At 42.8% G+C, this 24280-nt stretch overlaps 1 protein-coding gene across 3 annotated transcripts in view; it reads right to left on the reverse strand.

The window, feature by feature from the left end:
- PHF21A (PHD finger protein 21A) overlaps window positions 1–24280 on the reverse strand; it is a 364795-nt gene that overhangs the window by 109734 nt on the left and 230781 nt on the right. For all 3 annotated transcript variants that reach the window (XM_030200848.1, XM_030200845.1, XM_030200847.1), the window contains 2 exons: window positions 11873–12037; window positions 5625–5879 (listed from right to left, as the gene is read on the reverse strand). In XM_030200848.1, the coding sequence (XP_030056708.1) occupies window positions 5625–5879; window positions 11873–12037 (420 nt within the window). The remainder of the gene's footprint in view (window positions 1–5624; window positions 5880–11872; window positions 12038–24280) is intronic.

Genomic DNA, 24280 nt, shown 5'->3' on the forward strand with positions numbered 1-24280 from the left:
TATGTGGGTTTGGAGTCGATCTCTGAAAGCCTTTAGAGCATTCCAAATGGCCTTTAGCTTGAGGAGATTGAAGATGAACCTCCTAAGTGGACCACTGACCCCGAATGTGAAGCCCATCCATATGAGCTCCCCAACCCAGGTTTGATGCATCCGTCATTCAACACCTTTTGATGTGGTGGAATTTGGAATGGAAGTCCCAGAATCAAACTGTACCAGATCATCCACCAGAGAAGGGTGTGAGCAAATTCCAGAGGGACACAAATTACATCCATTGGGTTCCCTGTGGCCTGAGACCACTGGAATGCTAAGGTCCACTGGGTCGTTCTCAAATGGAATCGTGCCATAGGAGTGACATACATTGTGGAGGCCATGAGGCCCATCGGTCTCAATAGTTGCAGAGATGAAACCTGCTAGCTGCTGCGGACCTGCGAGGCAAGAACTACCAAGGTACCACTTTCACTAGAGGAAGGCAGGTCTGAGCCTGCGCTGCATCTAGCAGGGCTCCTGTATACTCCAATTGTCGTACTGGAATGAGATGGGAGTTGTAATATTTTCTGACAAACCCCACCTGAATAGTCTTCCGCATTGACTTGTTTGCCCCCTCCTGAGTTGAGTTCTTGACCAGCCAATCATCCAGGTAAGGAAACACACACTTCCAGTCTGCGTAGATATGCTGTGACTACTGCCAGGCACTTGGTGAAAACTCTGGGAGCAGGCATTAGGCCAAATGGCAGAATATGATACTGGAAGCACTGGGCAGGGAACTGCCATTTTGGAAGCGGTGCTGGGAGGAGGAGAGAGTGCTGATCCCTGCTTGCACTACTTACCACAAGGTACGGGGGGGGGGGGGGGATCACTAGGCCACCAGGGCAGGTGGGGGTATGTAGCCTACTGGGCCACCAAGGAATTACTTTCTGTGTTGGGGTGGGGGTTAGGAGGCCTAGAGGTCCACCAGAACTCCAGCTCCCCCGTCACTCACCAGGGGGGGAGTCTTAGGGGGGCACTAGGACACCAGCCTTGCCATTGGGGGGGGGGGGGGGGGGGGTTCTGTGTTGGGTCCGGGCATTTAACAGAGTGAGCGTACTATTAACTAGAGACTCCAAAGTAAAGGCTCATGTACAGCTGGTAGGAATGCATGCGGGCAACAAGGCCTGAAAAGGTTTTCTCTCAAATGAGTCTAAGGTTCTTCCCTTTCTCCCTGGAAATGCAGAGGCATGAGACCGAGAGCTCGTTTGAGAGCTGATTCGACTACCAAAGAGTGATGAGGCAACTGGGCCTTCTCGAATCCGGGAGCCTTCTGACTACAATACTGAATATCCACCTTCTTGGGTGCTATCTGCACAGAGGTGAAATTCTCAATTTCTCATCAGTACATCCTTAAGGACAGGGTGCAATGGTACACTGATCCCTTCTTTAGGAGGAGACTTATAGCCCAAGACAGGTAACATCTCTGCCCTGGGCTTCTTCTCCATCTCCAACTTAAATGGGATGGCAGCAGCCATCTCCCTGACAAAAATAGTGAAAGAAAGGGCTTCTGGAGGAGATTTCCGTCTCTCTTGAGGTGAGGGATCAGATGGTATTCCATATGACTACTCCTACTCTTCCAACGAGAAGTAATGTGGATCTGTATCTGATTCCCATGAGCAGTCCCAGTCAGACTCTTGAGGATCAGGAGTCTGGTTCTGCGCCAGCCTTGATCTAGAAGAACGATGTCCAAGCTCCTTGTAGCGTTGAGGTGCAGCCCTTCCCTCAGACTTGAGAAGCTTCCTCCCCTGATGTCAGAAGGGGTACTGCCTGCTCAAGCTTCAACTGGTACCCTGAAAGGTCCCGGTATCGATCTGAGCACTGCCATCAGTGGAACCTCAGAGAATAATGCCATGAGAGCCAAAACTCTGGGATGCATTAAAAGAAAATTTTTTTGAAGTTTCTGCGTAACTTTAACCACATCATTCAATATTCAATGATACAAAAGAGAACTTCTATATCTTACAAAAGGTCATAATAGCCAGTCTTGGTCAGAATTTAATGCCATTGTTACTAAAAGTGTAGAGGGGATTGAAGCCTCATCCCTGGAAGAGTTCAGAAAGACAGTAAGATCAAAACTGTCCTTAGGAATTGAAGATAAGATGTTGTGACCATTCTCACCAGGCTTCTTCTTAAAAGGTGACAAGTAAAAAAAAACCCTAAAACAAACAAACAAACAAACAAAAAAACAAATCCTAGATACTGGCAGGACAGGATGAGGTGGAACATGGATCAGTCATATACTGCTTAAACATATCCTCAGTAGAAATTCCTGGAACCCTTGGAAATTTTATCAAATGCAGATTCCTACATTGCATTTTTTCCAAATTTTCACATGTAATTGCCAAATTAGAGTTATCCTTGGTAATATAGGTCTCAAGTATTTCCATTTTATCCACCCCATACTCCAACTTCTCAACATGATTTTGCAATACCCACATCTGGGCCTCCTGTTTCTCTGCTTTTACCTCAAAGGAAGATTTTAACCCTGCTGTGTGGTACCTGCTGTGACAAGTTTTCGCCAAGGGCAACAACCAATTTTTATATTTCTTCCAATGTAAACACTGTTCGTTTTACCAATTAAAAAACGAAGTAGTCTCTATACATGCTTCAGCTCTACCTGGAACGGCATCAGGGAGTCCATTCAGCCCTGATGGACCTTCCAAAACATTGTTCTTTATACTTTCACACTGCAATCGACATGGCAACATGTCTCCTTCCACCAGGGCCACTGGTAAAGTGGTATTCAGACTCCTTGTGGAGAGAAGGGGAATGATGTCACAAACCTGCACTAAGCTTGATGTAGCATCTCCTTCTCTCACACTTGTTGGATTATCTGGAGGGACTCACGCCTCATGGGTCAGCAAAGTGTTGTGTTTCAGGGGGGTCAAAGGCACCGACTCTCTACTGACAATCCATACAAACCATCCTCAGATGGTGTTCCTTGTACCACAAAGCCGTCTATAGTTCAGGTAATCGGGGAAGACAAAGCCGGAAGAACTACTGAAGAGGAGCCCAGAGAAACTGAATTAAATCTCTGTAAACCTGGAAGTTGTAATGGGGCAATTTGACAAATTGAAGAGTAACAAATCACCAGAACCGGATGGTATAAATCCCAGAATATTGACAGAATTGAAAAATGAACTTGCAGAAGTATTGTTAGTAATATGTAATTTATTAAAATCAAGCATGATACTGGAAGATTGGAGGGTAGCCAATGTAACGCCGATTTTTAAAAAGGGTTCCAGAGGTGAACCGGAAAATTACAGACTGGTGAGCCTGACGTCGGTGCCAGGCAAAATGGTATAGACTATTATAAAGAAAAATATTACAGAGCATATACATAAGCATGGATTAATGAGACAAAGCCAACATGGATTTAGTGAAGGGAAATCTTGCTCACCAATCTACTACATTTCTTTGAAGGGATGAACAAATATGTGGATAAAGGTAAGTCAGTCGATATTGTGTATCTGGATTTTCAAAAGGCATTTGACAAAGTACCTCATGAAAGACTCCAGAAGAAATTGGAAGGTCATGGGGTAGGAGGTAGTGTTCTATTGTGGACTAAAAACTGGTTAAAGGATAGAAAACAGAGAGTAGGGTTAAATGGTCAGTAGTCTCAATGGAGAAGGGTTGATAGTGGGGTTCCGCAGGGGGTCTCTGCTGGGACCACTGCTTTTTAACATATTTATAAATGATCTAGATATGGGAATAACTAGTGAGGTAATTAATTTTGCCGACGACACAAAGTTATTCAAAGTTGTTAAATCGCAAAAGGATTGTGAAAATTTAAAACAGGACCTTACGAGACTGGGAGACTGGGCATCCAAATGGTAGATGATGTTTAATGTGAGCAAGTGCAAAGTGATGCATGTGGGAAAGAGGAACCTGAACTATATCTATGTGATGCAAGGTACCACATTGACAATAGTTTCAAACCCTCTGCTCAGTGTGCTGCGGTGACAAAGAAAGCAAATAGAATGTTAGGCATTATTAGGAAAGAAATGGAAAATAAAAACGAGGATGTTATAATGCCTTTGTATCGCTCCATGGTGCGACCGTACCTTGAATACTGTGTGCAATTCTAGTCACCGAATCTCAAAAAAGATATAGTGGAATTAGAAAAGGTACACAGAAGGGCGACAAAAATGATAAAGGGGATGGCTAGAGATCTTCAGCTTGGAGAAAAGACAGCTGAGGGGAGATATGATAGAGGTATATAAAATAATCAGTGGAGTGGAAGCCAGTGTTTCCCAAACTGTGCACAGTAGCACCCCAGTGCGCTGCAGCAAACTCACAGGGGTGCTGCGCGGCAGATGGGAGATTCACAGCCAAGTGCCCGGGACATCGCTTAATTTCAACAAATTTAAATAAACCTAAATACACCATGGCTGGGGCAAGCTACCGATCACCTGTCCAGCACCTAAAAGGGCGATCCACTGCTTATTTCTAGGATAAGCAGTATAAAATGTATTGTATTGTTTTGGGATCTTGTTAGGTACTTGCGACCTGGATTGGCCACTGTTGGAAACAGGATACTAGGCTTGATGGACCTTTGGTCTGTCCCAATATGGCAACATTAATTTACTTATGTACTCCCGTTCCATTTTTTAGGCATGATGACAAGCTCTACTACTAACATCTTCCTTCAGGGTGCCATCTTGGATTTTCCATACATCCATGACTAAAATTTTAAACTTGAGCCAAAAGATCACTGGGAGACAGTGATGTTGCAGCAAAAGCAGGGTGACATGATCTTAAGGATGAACAGAATGGAGTAGTTGATTGGCCGTATTTCGGACCAACTGTAAGTGGCATACAGTTCTTTGGTATGTCACAGTGAGTAGAGAACTGCAACAATCTAACCTACTGGAAATGAGAGCATGTATCAGGGCATGTTCTTTTGTCAGCAAAGAAGGAAATAAGATATTCGATGAACGGCACAAAAACCAAATTTTACAACGGACAAAGTGTGGGCCTCAGATGAAAGTTCAGAGTCAAGTGCAATGCCGAGTGTCATAAGGTGTGGTGTTAGGGGTATCGTCTGTCCCATAAGAATTGGTTAAACTTTAGGGACAGTAGAAGAACCAGTTAATCATAGGGCTTGATATTTAGAGGGATTATGGACCATATGATGAGAGAGTAATCAGGTACCTTAGAGAGGTAATCATTTAAATGAAGTAAGATCAGGTGATTCACTTTCAGTACAATAGAAAATTCTTACATCGTCAGTGAGAAAATATGGACTGAGACCAAGAGACTGAATAAATAAATAAATTGAACAGGACAGGCAAAAAGACAGAGCCCTGTGGCACTCCTAAGACCAGAAGAGTTGAAGCAGAGAGAGATAGTTATTGGCACTAACCCAGAAGGAGTGACCAGTAAGAAATTATGAAACTAACAAGCCATTGTCAAATGATATAGTAAAAGATTTTTTTTTTGTTTCTTTGTTTTAACTTCTAACCTTCCTGGACTGGATATACCCCTTTATCAATCTCTGGCCATGCTAACAATGAAAGGCATATTGCTTCTTGTTTATTTTTAACAACACAATTCCACTGCATAAGTTTACAAATATGCTGCTTTGTTTGGCTTACCAAAGTTACTGTGTTTTTAGTCAGTATTTGGAAGGTCTCTGCTCCTGGACTGGTGACTTTGCCTGATGTCTGCAGGTTGACGGGTGTATTCTGCGTGTCTGTGCTGAGTACAGTTTTCTGGTTGTTGTTGTTGATGGCAGTCACCATTGCAATGGTGGGTCTCTGTCCTATAACGGAGGCAGGCATGGCTGCAGCTGCTTTCAAGACGAGAGGTAGTGTCTTTGTTGTAATCATAGAGGCTGTGGTCACTGTTTTCTAAGGAGAACATAAAAAGGTTAGGTATATTGTTTGCTTTTTTATATGTAACACATATAGACAGATATATTTATATATAGTTAAATATAATAAAAGAAATATATGCTGTCTAATTGGAAACAGACTGAATATCCTTCATTTATATTCAAGCAGGATTGATATTAGAAGGGTATGTCAAATCCCATAATATTAGGGCTATGATTGTGTCAATGACCTATCTAAGTTTAAGCTTTATAAGGGGGATTTGCAAAGCTGCAATGTGGAGTTCAGTTTAACTTGTTCAATAGAGTCGCAGCTACTGCTAGTGTTGAGAGGTGCTTATGTGAAATTAAGCCTAGTTTGTCAATTAAAACATTTTCTGGACTTATCAGCTTTGTGTATGGTAATGCAGGCTTTCACTTTGTGTGCCACTGATTATTGAAATATTCTGATGTTGGAGTACCTCGAAAGTATGTGAAAAAAAATACTTGTGTTTCAAAATATAGCAGCCCAGACAGTTACTGGTAGCTTGCATAGGACTAGATCCTTGTGAGCTGCACTGGTTACCAATTTGGATAAAAGCAAAATTTAAACTATTGGTGCTGGCATTTTGAGTACTGAGGGTTTTGGGCCAGCTTATTTGGATAATCATTTGACTTGATATGCCTCTGACAGGCAACTTCATTCAAGCCAGGGATGTCTTTTACTGGTGCCAGCTTATCATGAAACCTGCATTTTCTGCAGTGGACCCTGAACTATGGAATACTTTCCCTCTAGAACAACGGATCTTAACTTTTTTTTCCCCACTCAGGATACACTGAATACAAGACTCTCATGGGCTTCTGGTCTGAAACAGTATGACAGTTCTTATGAATTAAATGTAAACTTACTCTGCATCCATAAAAAACCTCTCTCTCTCCTCCCCCCACCCCAACAACAACAGATGCAAATCAGAACTAATATATTTCTCCATGGAAGGTACCATACAAAAAAAAAAAAAAATATATATATATATATATACACACACACATACATACACACGTTTCTCATGTCATCTGAGTAGTAGTAACATAAATCTTTCCATTACCAGTCACATTGTAAAGTAACACAAAACTGAAAAAAATCCCAACTAAACATACATGTAAGGAAGCCTAACACTAATTTCTATGATTCAAACAACATGAACCCTACCTAAAAGTAGGCATCACTACAAATATTACACAGGGTCCTAGAACACCAATACACCTACACTGATAAAACAGAATGAGTGGGACTGCTATAGAGTTCTACTCACAAATTACATGCAAGCAGAATACCACATTTTGGTCACATGCAAAACACAAACCCTCACTAAATACAGAACAAGAGATCAGAAATTAGAAATAGAAATATGAAGACAAAAATTGAACTGGAAACCCCAAGAAGTCAAACCAGGTATCTACCACAGCATCATCATGATGGGAGAAATAAAAACAGAAACCCATTTTCCTCTTGTACAGAACAAAATTATTTATTTTTTAAAATTACATTTCTATACCACCTCCTTTAAATAGAAATAACAGCAATAAAATCAATCACAAAACAAGACAACACAAAAAATACCCCAAAGCCTAATAGAAATGGGAGGAAACTAACTCAAACATTGGAATGGACATTAAAATCTATCTCCAAGACTGTCAAAACCCACAGTCTGCTACAACCTGCTATAGTCCACCAGATGCAGGAAAGAAGGTTTTTATTTTCTTTCTGAATTCTAAATAATTAGTGTCTTGATGAGCTTCTAGAGCATTGGTTCTCATCCAGTGTATTACGGGGCCGGCACAAACAGCAGCAGCTCAAAGGGGAGATGGCAGTAGGAAACCCAGCCTGGCTACAGGAAACACAGCTTACTAACCCCCACACTGTGCTTCTTCCCCGGGTTACCACCAGAAAACTGTACTTACTAGGTTTTCACTTCTTATGCTTAGAACCACTAAAAGTAAAAGCCTGCTAAGCTTGATTTGCTGCCTATACAATCCAGGAAAGAGTACAGAATCGGGATTAGTGTAGCCACATCTGTAGCCGGGCTGAGTTTCTTGCTGCCACTCTTCCCGCTAAGCTGCTGAACAGTGAAGCTGCACTTTTGGGGGGTGGGGGTGGGTGAGGGTGTGGGGAGAGAAAAGAGACAGTTTGCTGTTGGGCCATAAGGGTGGAGGGAAAGGGAGAGCAGACACTGATTTGCTGAAGGGGAGAGGGGACAGGAACCGCTGGATCATAGGGATGGAGGGGAAGGGAGGACAGAGAATTCAGTACACATGTCTGTTTTATAATTACCACCTTAAGTAATTCTCTGTTTGTCTGTCTTGATTAGCTTGTAAGCTCTGTTGAGCAGGGACTGTCTCTCATATGTTCAGTGTACAGAGCTGGTACGTCTAGTAGCGTTATAAAAATGATAAGTAGTAGTAGCAGTAATAGTAGAGTTGCTGAACCATAGGGAAGGGAGATGCTGGACATGGTGGAACCATGTAGAAGAGGCAATGGGGGTTGTCAAGAAGATTAATGAAAGGGGTAAAGTTTAGTAACAGGGAATGGGTGATAAAGGGAATAGGAGGCCAGGGAAGGAGTGAGAAAGGAGAAATGGGAGAGCTAGGGGGTGAGAGGAAAAGATAGAAAGTAGATAAGTAAATGAAGTATAGATGGAATACTGAAGAGTGAGAGGACAAAATTTAAGTGAGAAGAGAGAAAAGAAAGAAGGAGGAAATACTGGGACCAGTATGCGTGGAAAAATAAAGTGCCAAAACAACAAAGGTAGAAAAAAATGTTTTATTTTATGTGCATCACACATATCTTTGCAATATTATAACTGTATGCATCAACTGCTGTAAGATGCACCCTAACAGTTTGTTTGTAGACCAAATTCTGGAAATAAATAGAAGGTATCAAGCAATTTGTGTGGGTCAGGAAAAGGAATCTAGTGCTTTAGCCGCCTCCATTTGTAATCATATTATCTTCTAATGACTTAATTTCTAGAACCCAGAAGTTCTTGAGTACAGAAGTACTAGTGTCATAGAAGCCAGCGGAACATATGTTTGAATTTCAACATCCATGCCATGAGGATGAGGTGAATACAGTCATGCTGCATGACCATAGGAGTATGGGATGCACCATGCATGCTCTGAGGTAAGATTTTCTTAGAAAACTCTGAAAAACATGTCCATGTGGCACTGTCAGGATGACTTAGATCTGTGTGTGACTACAGCAAACTGCTTGTCTTCTGAGAAAGTGAACAGATGAGATGAGCTGGGTTAAGGAGAAATTAGGGCTTGCCTGCTAATTTTCTTTTCTTTAGTCCCACCAATCTAGAATTTGCTGGTGTTGTGTCCATTGACCAGGCCTTGGTAAGTATTGCTTATGTAGCCAGAGCTTGTTTTTGCTGGCTTCAGCAGTCTACTTCCTTGGAGCAACAGCTTGAGCCTCAAGATAGAGTGGAGTTTGTGTGGCTTGAGACAGACTTGGCCTATTTGGCTAGTGCTCTATATGATTTAATCCTCACTTCTCATGTATAAATACAGAACTCAGTTATAAAAATGTAAGCAAAAGTCATTCAAAAAAAGGAGGAAAAACGCCTCAAGAGAAAGCTTCTCCCACAGCTGTAAATGGGACAAAAGCTACTATTTCATCATCATAGGCGATGCAAAAAACCTCCTATTTGTTTTGTTATTTTTTGAGAAAAAATTTCTTTTACTATTTCTTTTACTAAACAAAAAATCACTCTGCCAAATGGACTAAAAAGTTTTACTTAGCTTGGGCAAGCTCAAAGCTCTCTCCTCTCTGACCGTAATCAAACTGTGATGATGAAATAGTAGCTTTTGTCCCATTTACAGCTGTGGGAGAAGCTTTCTCTTGAGGTGTTTTTCCTCCTTTTTTTGAATGACTTTTGCTTACATTTTTATAACTGAGTTCTGTATTTATACATGAAAAGTTATTGGATTGAACCAGTTCCCTATTGATATCTTTAGTTTAATCCTCACTTCAGCATGAGGTACGATTCTGGCAGTGTCAGCAAGACATTTCTTGTGGCTAAGGAATTAGGCTGCAGACCATAGGTGTAGTTTGACTGTTTCATTTGGGGGGGGCAAAGAATGGGCGGAGCATATTAGCATATCATTTGCATATATACATATGCAAATGAATATGCTAATGTGGAGGAAGGAATTGAATTTACAGGCAAAATATCACAGATGCACATTTCAAAAAGCTGACACATTTCAATTAATAAATTATGAATAAAATACTTTTATCTACCTTTGTTGTCTGATCATTTAGTTTTTCTATTCGCTTTGGTCCCAGTGTCTTCTGTTTTATTCAGTGTCTTCCTTCCAGTAGGCTTCCCTCTGCTCCCCACCCCTCGCAGTCCCATCCATCTCTTGCTCCTTCCCTCTGCTCCCCACCCCTCGCAGTCCCATCCATCTCTTGCTCCTTCCTTCTGCTCCCCACCCCTCGCAGTCCCATCCATCTCTTGCTCCTTCCCTCTGCTTCCCACCCCACCCAGTCCCATCCATCTCTTGCTCCTTCCCTCTGCTTCCCACCCCACCCAGTCCCATCCATCTCCTGCTCCTTCCCTCTGCTTCCCACCCCTCCCAGTCCCATCCATCTCCTGCTCCTTCCCTCTGCTTCCCACCCCACCCAGTCCCATCCATCTCCTGCTCCTTCCCACCCCTCCCAGTCCCATCCATCTCCTGCTCCTTCCCTCTGCTTCCCACCCCACCCAGTCCCATCCATCTCCTGCTCCTTCCCACCCCTCCCAGTCCCATCCATCTCTTGCTCCTTCCTTCTGCTCCCCACCCCTCGCAGTCCCATCCATCTCTTGCTCCTTCCTTCTGCTCCCCACCCCTCGCAGTCCCATCCATCTCTTGCTCCTTCCCTCTGCTTCCCACCCCACCCAGTCCCATCCATCTCCTGCTCCTTCCCTCTGCTTCCCACCCCACCCAGTCCCATCCATCTCCTGCTCCTTCCCTCTGCTTCCCACCCCTCCCAGTCCCATTCATCTCCTGCTCCTTCCCTCTGCTCCCCACCCCTCCCAGTCCCATCCATCTTCCCTCTGCTCCCCCCCCCTCCCGCGAGGTCCAAGATGGTGACTCCGTTTACCCCCCTCTTCCTCCCTCCCTCCCTCCGCCGCAGGCAACAGTCTTCAGCTTTTTCAGCGTTCCTGGCAGCGGTAGCGATGTACACGCTGCCTTCGGTCTGCCCCGGAAGCCTTCTCTTCAAGTTCCTGTTCCCACCTATGCGGGAACAGGAACTTGAAGAGAAGGCTTCGGGGCAGAGCCAAAGGCAGTGTGTACATCGCTACCGCTGCCAGGAACGCTGGAAAAGACTGCTGCCTGCGGCGGAGGGAGGGAGGGAGGAAGAGAGAGGGGTAGACGGACACGCTCCTCTCCGTCCGCTACTCCGCTTGGCTTCCCTGCCCTCTCTGTCTGCGTCCCGCCTTCCTCTGACGTCAGAGGAAGGCGGGACGCAGACAGAGAGAGCAGGAAAGCCAAGCGGATGGAGAGGAGCGCGTGCGTGCATGTGTTTTTTTTTTTAACTAATGGCGCGACTGCGCCTCATCGTCGTTTGGGGGCGCATTGCCCCCCCTCGCCCCCCCCCAGTCTACGCCTATGCTGCAGACTCAGCTAAGTCTCATCTGAGCAAGCTCCCTTTTAGGGCAAGTTGTTGTTTGGTGAAGACCTCAAGAAGTTAGTTGAAGATTTAGGGGAGGTTCGGCCTCGTGGATTCTGGAGGAAAAATCTAAGTCTTCCTCTCAGCCTACGTCTAACCTTTCAACATTCCCAGCCTCAGTAAAACAGTCCTCCTTTTGGGGGGTCAAAAGAAGAGGAGGCCAGGGAGCTTACCCTTCTACTGCCTTTGGGTCATCCCAATCACGGGATCCAGGTCCATTCCACAACAACTCTAATCCCTAATCTCAGCAAAGATACCTTGAACCTAAAATTTCCATATTTATCAGATAATTAAACTGACTTCATTACTCTGTTTACCTGTGCTCCACTTAGGCTTGGAAGAGGTGTTGCTGGCTGCTGTTGCTGTTGTTGTAATATTGGTGGTTTGTTTTCTGACTGTAGCAGTGGCTGAATTAGAAGTTTGTTGTCTGGCTGTTCCTGTTTAACTATAAGATTCTTCCGCAGCTGCTCAACAACTATTTTCTACAAAATGAAGATAAAATATACAAAAACTGTTAATGTGTTCTCATTGTCAAATCTGCAAGTAAGTTTACGTATCAGTCGGGAAAAATAATGAGGGAAATCCTTCATTTCTCTGTGAAAAATTCCAGAATGCAGAGGCGTGAAGGTGTTCAAACAATGGTGAGCTAAACTATGGGCCCATTCTCCTAAGGATGTTGGCTCTCTTCAAACTCAGCACTAATTTGGAATTTTGGAAATTACACCAATCCTCAAGAGTCCAAATTCACATTATGTTAAAAAAAATAAACAAACTACAAGCTAATAAAGTGTTGTTGTCTATAACATTTTTCACTTAGAATGTCTATTTCAGTTCTTTTAAATTGTCTTTATGAAATTAAGTAAAAAAAAAAAGCTTAACAACACAGTTTGATAAAGGGTAAAAGGGTAGCGTAACGGGCCATGGATTTGATATATTGCCTGTGGTACTACCAAAGCGGTTTACATTTATTATATGCAGGCATTGAAAAATGCACATATAACACAGGAAGGAAAAGTCTTCCTAAAGAAGGCAATTTTAAATGGTTCAGGACAAAAATTGTGCATGATTTTTTTCCCACCAACTTCCAATTCCTGAAACATAAGTAAGTTTGTACATTCTCCTTGAAAACTGCCATGGGTACAAAGTTTATATGATCACTAGCACATGGTTTCGGAGAGGTAGAAGTTTCCTCAAAAAGGAGGTGCATAGATTTGAAAATCCAATGTTTATGTTTTTTATTTCACGCTTGATATACTGCCATTCTGTAGATTCAGTCGAAGTGGTTTATATATATACTATTTTTGCAGGTACTTTCTGTTCCTAATGGGGCAATCACTGGATATACTTTTCCTCTCTTAACCTACAAACACCTCTGCAAATGCCTCCTCTTAATGCAGCTATCAATCCATCCTTTTAGATATACTGAGGGTGAGCAATTCTCAGTTTCTACTTATGAAGGGAAAATTCTTTCAACTCATAGAAATCACTTTAAAAATTGGCCTCGACAAATTTCATTAAATGTAGGAGCCAGCCCAAAAACTTAGAAGCCAGCAGCTGAGACCTCTCTAGCATCTCCTTTCCCACCCCTCCAACATTGTCCGCAGGAAGTTTGGGAAGTCTCACGGTTTCAAGTCCCATGAGACATCCCGGACCTGCTGTACAGCACAGCTCAAGTATGTGACAAGCCCAATCGCCAGGAAAGACATTTCAGAGACAGCGCTGTGAATAGGGAACACAAACTTTTCAGGGGAATGAAATCCTGGATGCCAGGGTGCAATTTCTAGGCACCATGGCAACCCGGAACTTGGGATTTGTGAAGCCCTGTTTTAAGGTATAATTCTATATAGATCTGGTAACAGATATGTGCACCAGTATTTTTACAAACAGTGTGGAATGAGCTGTGCTGTATATAAAATAGACGTACCTCCACTCATGTAGAAATGTACATGCACATTTGAAACCTTTAAAAAGGCAGAGTTGAATAAAGCTATTAAGCTGATACAAAATATCTGGCACAAAGCATGCAATTAGGAACACAGAGTATTTATTATTTATTTATTTATTAGGATTTATTTACTGCTTTTTTGAAGGAATTCACTCAAGGCGGTGTACAGTAAGAATATACATGAGCAATAGGCACACAGATTGCACAGATACCTACTACTGGGCCAAAATAGACACAAATAGGTATCTTGCATTAAGTTACACCTATTTTATAAATCAGGATTCAGGGAAAATTAGCAAGGTGCATGTGCGCCTACTTAGGCACATGCATATTTTAAATGAACTCATCTTTATAAACATGTGTACTTGCTGCAGAGAACATACACCATGGCTGTCAAGAGAGAAGAACTTCTCATGAAGGCCAACTTTGCAACAGGGGGCATTTGTTCTCTTGGTGAAAGAGGTGATTACAACATTTTACAGTTGTTTATGGACCCACCTCCACTCAAGTTACAGCAGAACATAACAGTGTGGCATGTGATTTGTACCAAGCTGGATGCCATCTTCTACAACAGATATGATAGAGGACCTCAGGAAGAAATTAAAAGACCTTAGGAAAAAACCGAAGGCCAATGCAGAAAGCTTGCATTAGAGCCATGTGCTAACAGCTGACTCCAGGACTTCTACAGCAAATGTTAGCACCCAATTTTTGCAGGCTGATGCAGTAAGCTAATCACATGCAAATCTGATCTGTGCAAAAATTGTGCTCTAATTGTGTACCGGGCTAAGGGCAGCTAATACTCTGTGCATGTCCGAGCAAGAAAAGTAATGGCACATATCTGTGCACATACACAGATACAGGTTTTTCTTGCTCAGACCTGTGCGTGGAACTGCCACCTCCCCCCATTCTGTCTTAAAATATTGTGGGTACTGTTATACTCGCCACAAAAAGAGGAAACAGGCATTAAATCCTCATAGATGCTGCTGTAGAAGAACGAGCTAACCCTTCTATGCCTCCTCAGACCTGGTCTTCAGATTCCTGCATTGTGCTCACCTTAAAGTCTTCTGCGCTATTCTCTGCATCAAAGCAAAATAGCTAATAGCCACATTACCACTGATTTTAATATGCTGTACATTGGTGTCTAATTCAAGGTTTTGTGTGGGGCTAGCTTTTGCTCAAAACCCTTTTCTGCATTATGGAGCCCTTTTACTAAGGCGCACCCAAAAGTGGCCTATGCTGGTGTAGGCGCATGTTTTGGACGCACGCTGATCCATTTCCTCAGCACGTCTGTAAAAAAAGGCATTTTCTTTAATGTGCCAGAAAAATGGACATGTGGCAAAATGAAAACCAGCGCGTATCCATTTTCAGCCTGAGACCTTACTGCCACCCAATGACTTAGCGGTAGGGTCTCATGCGCTAACAGTGTGGTAAGCGTCCAGCGCGCATCAACTGCCGATTACCACTGGGTAAGCGCCATGCGGTACAAAATAGAAAATATTTTCTACAGCGTGTTTTGGGCGCGCTCCAAAAATGGAATTACTGACCGGGGCATGTGGTAGCTGGGCGGTAGTGTCAATTTGATGCATGTTGGACGCGCACAGGCGCCTTACGTGGCTTAGTAAAAGGTCCCCTATGTGCAAAAAAAATTGTGTGCAGACCTTGCAATAGCCACATGCCTCCATCTGTGCTAGCTTTCTGAATAATGTGACCACACAACCATTTATTTCCATTGCTGCACTGACCTTCCCCAACCCATGGACTGGCATCCCATGCAAGTACCCAACTATCTTACCCTTTTGATGGTCCTGTCTATATCTACAAGAAGACTGTACGGATACTCAAAAATAAAAAATACTTCCTTAATAAAAAAACATTTCAATTCTAATAGACATAGAAAAGGGCCAAAAGGAATGATTAGCCAATGGAAGGAAGATATAATTCAATGTATTATCTGGACACCAGGAATGTTAACATAATGAAATATGGATGGCTCTGTACTGGAATAGCAGGGAAACCGTGTCAATTGAAATGCATCGATAAATCTGTGTGAAGGGCTTTGTACTATAAAAACAGAGAGCTACAAATCAGGATTGAAGTGCTTTTGCCATATCTGAGTGGAGAACCCTTGCAACAAATATGTTTGAATCACATCTTATTCTATCAAATATGTTTTCCTTAATTTACAACATATCAGTTAGCAGAGAAACACAGCTTAGGAATATTGACTTCACACCTAGGTTTAAACAAGAAAACAATGCTGGACATATTTTTTTATAACAGTTCAGCTAGGTTAGGGGGGTAAGAGGGCACCTATTTCTAGCCTATTTTATAAAGGCATGTGGAGGGGCATTTTTGATATGACGTCTAAGTCCGACTTTGGACGTTTTGCAAAAAATGTCCAAAATCTGAATAGCAAAGGTCATTTTCAAAAAAGAAAAACGTCTATCTTTTGTTTTCGAAAATAGGTTTTGTGATTTTGATATATTTTTTTTTTTTTTACATTTTTTGGTCCATTTTCAAAAATAAAAACCAAAAACCATTCAAGTGTAAAACGCACAAAATCATGCCATTGGGATGTAGGAGGAGCCAGCATTTTTAGTACAATGGTCCCCTAGACATCCCAGGAAAGAAATAGGGCACCCTAGGGGGCACTGCAGTGGACTTCATAAAATGCTCCAAGGTACATATCTCACCATTGCTCCCTTACCTTGTCTGCTGAGCCCCCCAAAACCCACTACCCCCAACTGTACACCACTGCCATAGCCCTTACGGGTGAAGGGGGCACCAATACGTGGGTACAGTGGGTTTCTTGTGAGTTTTGAAAGGCTCACAGTTTCCTCCACAAGTGTAACAGGTAGGGGGAGGCAGAAGCCTGAGTCCACCTGTCTGCAGTGCACTGCACCCACCACTAGACTACTCCAGGGACCTGCATGCTGTTCTAATGGACCTGAGTATAACACCTGAGGCTGGTAAGTAATGTTTTAATCACATTTTTTGGGGGTGGAAGGCGGTAAGTGACCACTGGGGGAATTAGGGGTGGTCATCCCTGATTCCCTCCAGTGATCATCTGGTTATTTAGGCACCTTTTTGTGCCTTGTTCGTTATAAAAACAGGTCTAGCTCAAAACATCTTAGTTTTAGTACTGGACAGTTTTGTTTTCTTCCATTATGGCTGAAAAACGTCTAAGACTCAGGAACATCCAAGTCCCGCCCCCTTGAGATTTGGACACACTTCTGAAGGATTTCAAAGAAAAACGTCTAAAAATATGTTTTGAAAATACTGATTTGGACGTTTTTGTGAGAAAAACGTCCAAATGCTGCTTTATGCCACTTTTTAGACGTTTTTCTGTTTTGAAAATGAGCCCAATAAGCACCTACGCGTCTTTATAAAAATACTAGCACAAATCTGACAGAAATCATGTCAAGGCAAAAACATAATGCCTGCTTCAAATCAATTATAAGTCTACACAGGTATTTTAAAAGATATGGATGCTAATGCTCTGCCCAAAAACAACCCCAGAACACACCTATACTGAATATACATACTATAAAAATGTTCGAAGACCCAAAACTAAGCATGGTGGGAGAGTGTTCACTATGGTTAAAAAAAAAAAGGGTATCTCCGTGGTAGATAAGTATTTAGCCTGGAGGGCCAGTTACAGAAGTTATATTCTTGAACTGGCCTTGGGGCTACATTGACCCTCTTGCACTCATTTTTAGGTCAGCAAAAGAATGCATCTTGACAGACCACAAGGTTAGCACTGCAGAGAGATTTAAAAGGCCCTTATCTATTTCATATTGTTGATGGAATCATGGACTGAAATAAAGGGATGGCCAATGGGATGTGACTTTCTTTCAATTTCACCTACCTGTGATGAATTTGTCTTTGATGAACATGTTTGTGACTCTGTAAACAATTTTTTCGCTAGAGAGCACTGTGGGAGCTGAGAAATATCTCATAGGAGAATCCCGTATTGGAAATTGAAGAGAAAGTAGGAGAGTTTTACAACAGGATGCCTAAGATAAAGACACCCATTTTCAGCCTATGTTGTAAAGACACATGGAGGGGCATAATCAAGAGGGATGCCCAAGTTTTACTGAGGACGTCCTCGCAAAACATCCCGGTGGAGGGGCGGGGAAACCTGTATTATCAAAACAAGATGGACATCCATCTTTCATTTCAATAATACGGTCGGGAACGCCCAAATCTTGACATTTCAGTCGTCCTTAGAGATGGTCATCCCTAGACTTGGTCGTTTCTGATTTTCAGCGATAATGGAAACCAAGGACGCCCATCTCAGAAACAACCAAATGCAAGCCCTTTGGTCATGGGAGGAGCCAGCATTTGTAGTGCACTGGTCCCCCTCACATGCCAGGACACCAACCGGGCACCCTAGTGGGCACTGCAGTGGACTTCAAAAATTGGACTTCATAAATTGCTCCCAGGTACATAGCTCCCCAAAACCCACTACCCACAACTGTACACCACTTACGGGTGAAGAAGGGCACCTAGATGTGGGTACAGTGGGTTTGTGTTGGGTTTTGGAGGGCTCACATTTACCACCACAAGTATAACAGGTAGGTGGGGATGGGTCTCGGTCCGCCTGTCTGAAGTGCACTGCACCCATTAAAACTGCTCCAGGGAACTGCATACTGCTGTGATGGACCTGAGTATGACATTTGAGGCTGGCACAAAATATTTTTAAAGATGTTTTTTTGAGGGTGGGAGGGGGTTAGTGACCACTGGGGGAGTAAGGGGAAGTGATCCTCGATTCTCTCCGGTGGTCATCTGTTCAGTTCAGGCACCTTTTTGTGGCTTGGTCGTAAGAAAAACAGGACCAGGTAAAGTCGTCCAAATGCTCATCAGGGACGCCCTTTTTTTCCACTATGGGTCGAGGGTGCCCACATGTTAGGCACGCCCAAGTCCTGCCTTCACTATGCCTCTGACACGCTCCCGTGAACTTTGGTCGTCCCCGTGACGGAAAGCAGTTGGGGACGCCCAAAATCGGCTTTCAATTATGCTGATATGGGTGACCCTGTGAGGACACCCACCTTCCGATTTGTGCCGAAAGATGGGTGTCCTTCTGTTTCAAAAATAAGCCTGATAGCTGCCTATGAGTTTTTTTTATAAAATACTAGGGTAAACCAGCAGAAACCATGACTAGATTGAAGCTGCAGACATTTACACCAGTTCCTGAGCTGATGTAAATGTATGCAAACACAATCTATATGACCATGCATATTTATAAATAATGTGTGTCCTTTACGACTCTATGTTCCACCACAAAAACCCCCCACATGTGATGCATAATAATACAGGCTGTTTTGTCACCGTGTGTACCTTTATACATGTACTTCATAGGTGCTGGATGCTTGGAATGCCCTCCCAGTGGAGGTGATGAGGACAAAAACAGTGATTGAATTCAAAAAGGCACGGGATAAACACATAACTACATAAGTACATAAGTAGTGCCATACTGGGAAAGACCAAAGGTCCATCTAGCCCAGCATCCTGTCACCGACAGTGGCCAATCCAGGTCAAGGGCACCTGGCACGCTCCCCAAACGTAAAAACATTCCAGACAAGTTATACCTAAAAATGCGGAATTTTTCCATGTCCATTTAATAGCGGTCTATGGACTTGTCCTTTAGGAATCTATCTAACCCCTTTTTAAACTCCGTCAAGCTAACTGCCCTTACCACGTTCTCCGGCAACGAATTCCAGAGTCTAATTACACGTTGGGTGAAGAAAAATTTTCTCCGATTCGTTTTAAATTTACCACACTGTAGCTTCAACTCATGCCCTCTAGTCCTAGTATTTTTGGATAGCGTGAACAGTCGCTTCACATCCACCCGATCCATTCCACTCATTATTTTATACACTTCTATCATATCTCCCCTCAGCCGTCTCTTCTCCAAGCTGAAAAGCCCTAGCCTTCTCAGCCTCTCTTCATAGGAAAGTCGTCCCATCCCCACTATCATTTTCGTCGCCCTTCGCTGTACCTTTTCCAATTCTACTATATCTTTTTTGAGATACGGAGACCAGTACTGAACACAATACTCCAGGTGCGGTCGCACCATGGAGCGATACAACGGCATTATAACATCCGCACACCTGGACTCCATACCCTTCCTAATAACACCCAACATTCTATTCGCTTTCCTAGCCGCAGCAGCACACTGAGCAGAAGGTTTCAGCGTATCATCGACGACGACACCCAGATCCCTTTCTTGATCCGTAACTCCTAACGCGGAACCTTGCAAGACGTAGCTATAATTCGGGTTCCTCTTACCCACATGCATCACTTTGCACTTGTCAACATTGAACTTCATCTGCCACTTGCACGCCCATTCTCCCAGTCTCGCAAGGTCCTCCTGTAATCGTTCACATTCCTCCTGCGACTTGATGACCCTGAATAATTTTGTGTCATCGGCGAATTTAATTACCTCACTAGTTATTCCCATCTCTAGGTCATTTATAAATACATTAAAAAGCAACGGACCCAGCACAGACCCCTGCGGGACCCCACTAACTACCCTCCTCCACTGAGAATACTGGCCACGCAATCCTACTCTCTGCTTCCTATCTTTCAACCAGTTCTTAATCCATAATAATACCCTACCTCCGATTCCATGACTCTGCAATTTCTTCAGGAGTCTTTCGTGCGGCACTTTGTCAAACGCCTTCTGAAAATCCAGATATACAATATCAACCGGCTCCCCATTGTCCACATGTTTGCTTACCCCCTCAAAAAAATGCATTAGATTGGTGAGGCAAGACTTCCCTTCACTAAATCCGTGCTGACTTTGTCTCATCAGTCCATGTTTTTGTATATGCTCTGCAATTTTATTCTTAATAATAGCCTCCACCATCTTGCCCGGCACCGACGTCAGACTCACCGGTCTATAATTTCCCGGATCTCCTCTGGAACCCTTCTTAAAAATCGGAGTAACATTGGCTACCCTCCAGTCTTCCGGTACTACACTCGATTTTAGGGACAGATTGCATATTTCTAACAGTAGCTCCGCAAGTTCATTTTTTAGTTCTATTAATACTCTGGGATGAATACCATCAGGTCCCGGTGATTTACTACTCTTCAGCTTGCTGAACTGACCCATTACATCCTCCAAGGTTACAGAGAATTTGTTTAGTTTCTCCGACTCCCCCGCTTCAAATATTCTTTCCGGCACCGGTGTCCCCCCCAAATCCTCCTCGGTGAAGACCGAAGCAAAGAATTCATTTAATTTCTCCGCTACGGCTTTGTCCTCCTTGATCGCCCCTTTAACACCATTTTCGTCCAGCGGCCCAACCGACTCTTTGGCCGGTTTCCTGCTTTTAATGTATCTAAAAAAATTTTTACTATGTATTTTTGCTTCCAACGCTAATTTCTTCTCAAAGTCCTTTTTTGCCCTCCTTATCTCCGCTTTGCATTTGGCTTGGCATTCCTTATGATCTATCCTGTTACTTTCAGTTGGTTCTCTTCTCCACTTTCTGAAGGATTGTTTTTTGGCTCTAATGATTTCCTTTATCTTACTGTTTAGCCACGCCGGCTGACGTTTAGTCTTTTTTCCCAAACGTTGGAATCAAAGCATAGAGAACTTCCACCCAAAGCAAATGTAAATGACTTGCTGTGGAGTGGAGGAATAACCTAATGGGTTAGTGCAGCATGCTAACAAACTGGGGGATGGGGTTCATCTTCTACTGCTGCTCCTTGCAACCCTGGGCAAGTCACTTAACCCTCCATTGCCCCAGGTACAAAAACCTGCCCACTGAGAAAGTAGCTGTAAATAATATGTAACCACTTTGGTTGTACCACAGAAAGGCAATATATCAAATACATTACTCCTATTTTCACAAAATCATAGAAGGGAATAGCCTGCACTGAGCTTCAATTACACTCTAAACAAAAGAGGCACGGAACCTGCATGAAGCAGGTAGTTAAATGCTAACCTCCTTAGTGGGCTGACTAGATGGTCCAGGCTGGCTTTCACCTGGCGTCATTTGTTATGCTTCTATATAAAAGCCATTTTACATGTGAAAAAAAGTTTATAAAATTACCCCATTTGGGGGGAGTTCTACATATGGCACCGAAAAACCCGTGCTTACTGCTATTCTGCAAAATATGCATACGCCTGTCCCCACAATTAAAATTTAGGTATGGCCATTTACACCAGCAAAAACCTGGTGTAAATGCCCACTCCTAACTTTGGTGTGGATCGGGCATATTCTATAACACTACGTGTAATTTTTAGGCATGCCTACGGCCGGCATATGCTCCTCCCATGGCCACGCCCCTTTACAGATCTGCACTTTAGAATTTATGCACACCACTTTACAGAATACGTTTAGAAAGTTGAACGCCTAAATTCTAATTAGTGCCAATTTGTGCCGATAAATGCTTATCGCCCAATTATCGGCACCGATTGGCTTGTTAATCAAGTTGCATATGCAATTTGGCTGCCCTGCCCAAATTTGCACGTGCAACTTAGGTCACCATATACAAATTCCCCCCTTTATGTCCCAGCTGTCTGGATTCTCATATGCACAACACTATGAACTAAACAGGACCATGTAAACTCATTTACTTAAAAATTTGGAATACTAAAGAGGAAGATACAAAAAACTGCCCTGTATAGGCATTGATTCCTTACAAGCAATCATACTCTATGGTTGACAGCTGGGATATTTATTTATTTATTTATTTATTTAATTGGATTTGTATCCCACATTTTCCCACCTATTTGCGGGCTCAGTGTGGCTTACAATACATTGTAAATAATGGAAATGCAATTTGTTACAACCAGTTATGGATTACATTGTGAGAAGTTAAGCGAGACAAAGTCGAGGTGTCGTTAGGGAATAGGACAAGGAAAAGAACAATAGAACACTGGAAAGAGACAACGGGAAATTGGTAGGGTGATAGAACCTTAGCAAAAGAACATTCGGTATAACATTTTCTGTGAGTGAGGTTTAAGTGTGATGAGAATACGGGGGATGAGAGTTCAGAAAAGAATGTATTGGTGTATTTCTGGAATAGTGAGTGTGGACTTCATGTGTATTGCTCCTTACAGTAAATTTTGTCGAAGAGATGAGTCTTCAGTAGTTTGCAGAAGTTGGTTAGTTCGTGGATTGTTTTCAAGTTGCGTGATAGTATATTCCAGAATTGCGTGCTTAAGTAAGAAAAGGTTGATGCGTGCAGCGCTTTGTATTTTATGCCTTTGCAATTAGGGAAGTGGAGGTTAAGAAAAGTTCGAGATGATCTTTTAGCGTTCCTGGGTGGTAGGTCTATTAAGTCGGACATGTAGGCTGGAGCTTCACCGTGGATAATTTTGTGAACTAATGTGCATATCTTAAAAGTTATGCGTTCCTTAAGTGGGAGCCAGTGCAGCTTCTCTCGTAAGGGTTTAGCACTTTCGTATTTTGGTTTTCCGAAGATGAGTCTGGCTGCAGTGTTCTGGGCTGTTTGAAGTCTCCTCAGTATTTGCTCTTTACAACCTGCGTATAGTGAATTGCAGTAATCCAGATGGCTGAGGACGAGGGATTGCACTAGGTTGTGGAAGACGGATCTTGGGAAGTATTGTCTTATTCTTTTCAGTTTCCACATGCAATAGAACATCTTTTTGGTTGTGTTGTTTGCATGGGTTTCTAGTGTTAGATGGCGGTCGATAGTGACTCCAAGGATTTTTAAAGTTTCTGAGATTGGAAGGTTTAGATTTGGTGTGTTTAAGGTGGTATATTCATTCGTGTTGTATTGGGAGGTGAGTATTAGGCATTGAGTTTTTTCCGCGTTTAGTTTCAATCGAATTGCATCTGCCCAGGTGTTCATGATGTGTAAACTTTGGTTGATTTCGTTGGATATTTCTTTGATATCTTGTTTGAACGGGATGTATATTGTTACATCGTCGGTGTATATGTATGGGTTGAGGTTATGATTTGATAGGAGTTTTGCCAATGGGATCATCATTATGTTGAAGATGGTTGGTGAGAGGGGTGATCCTTGCGGTACTCCACATTCAGGTGTCCATGAAGCGGACGTAGTAAAGTTTGATGTAACTTGATATGACCGCTGGGTTAGGAACCCCTTGAACCAGTTTAGGACATTTCCTCCGATGCCGAAGTATTCAAGTATGTGCAGTAGAATTCCGTGGTCAACCATATCAAAGGCACTTGACATGTCGAATTGTAGGAGAAGTATATTGTTGCCGGTTGCGATCATTTGTTTGAATTTAGTCATTAGGGTGATTAGTACTGTTTCTGTGCTGTGGTTCAATCGGAATCCGGATTGGGCATCATGTAATATTGAGAACTTGTTTAAATAATTTGTAAGTTGTTTTGTTACCATCCCTTCGGTTATTTTGGTTATCAGTGGTATGGATGCTACTGGTCTGTAGTTGGTTATTTCACTTGCGCTTTTCTTTGTATCTTTGGGTATTGGGGTGAGTAAGATTTTTCCTTTTTCCTTTGGGAAGAGTCCATTTTGTAGCATGAAGTTTACGTGGTTTGTTAGGTCTGTTACAAATTGTCGAGGAGCTGATTTCATGAGGTTGTTTGGGCATTTGTCTAGTTTGCAGTAGGATTTAGCAAATCGTTTAAGTGTTTCAGAGATGAGGTCTTCTGATAGTAATTCGAATTCGGTCCAGGTTCTGTCTGCTTAGCAGTGTGGACAGAGATCTCTGGGCAGACTGATTGCTGTTATCATCTAAATTACAGTTTGACTCTAAACAGGGAAGTTTGACTATTGCTCTAGATCTTCTCGAACTTATCTTAACTTACACCTTCTC

The sequence above is a fragment of the Microcaecilia unicolor genome, chromosome 4 (assembly GCF_901765095.1).
Source record: "Microcaecilia unicolor chromosome 4, aMicUni1.1, whole genome shotgun sequence".
In the NCBI taxonomy this organism is placed as follows: Eukaryota; Metazoa; Chordata; class Amphibia; order Gymnophiona; family Siphonopidae; genus Microcaecilia; species Microcaecilia unicolor.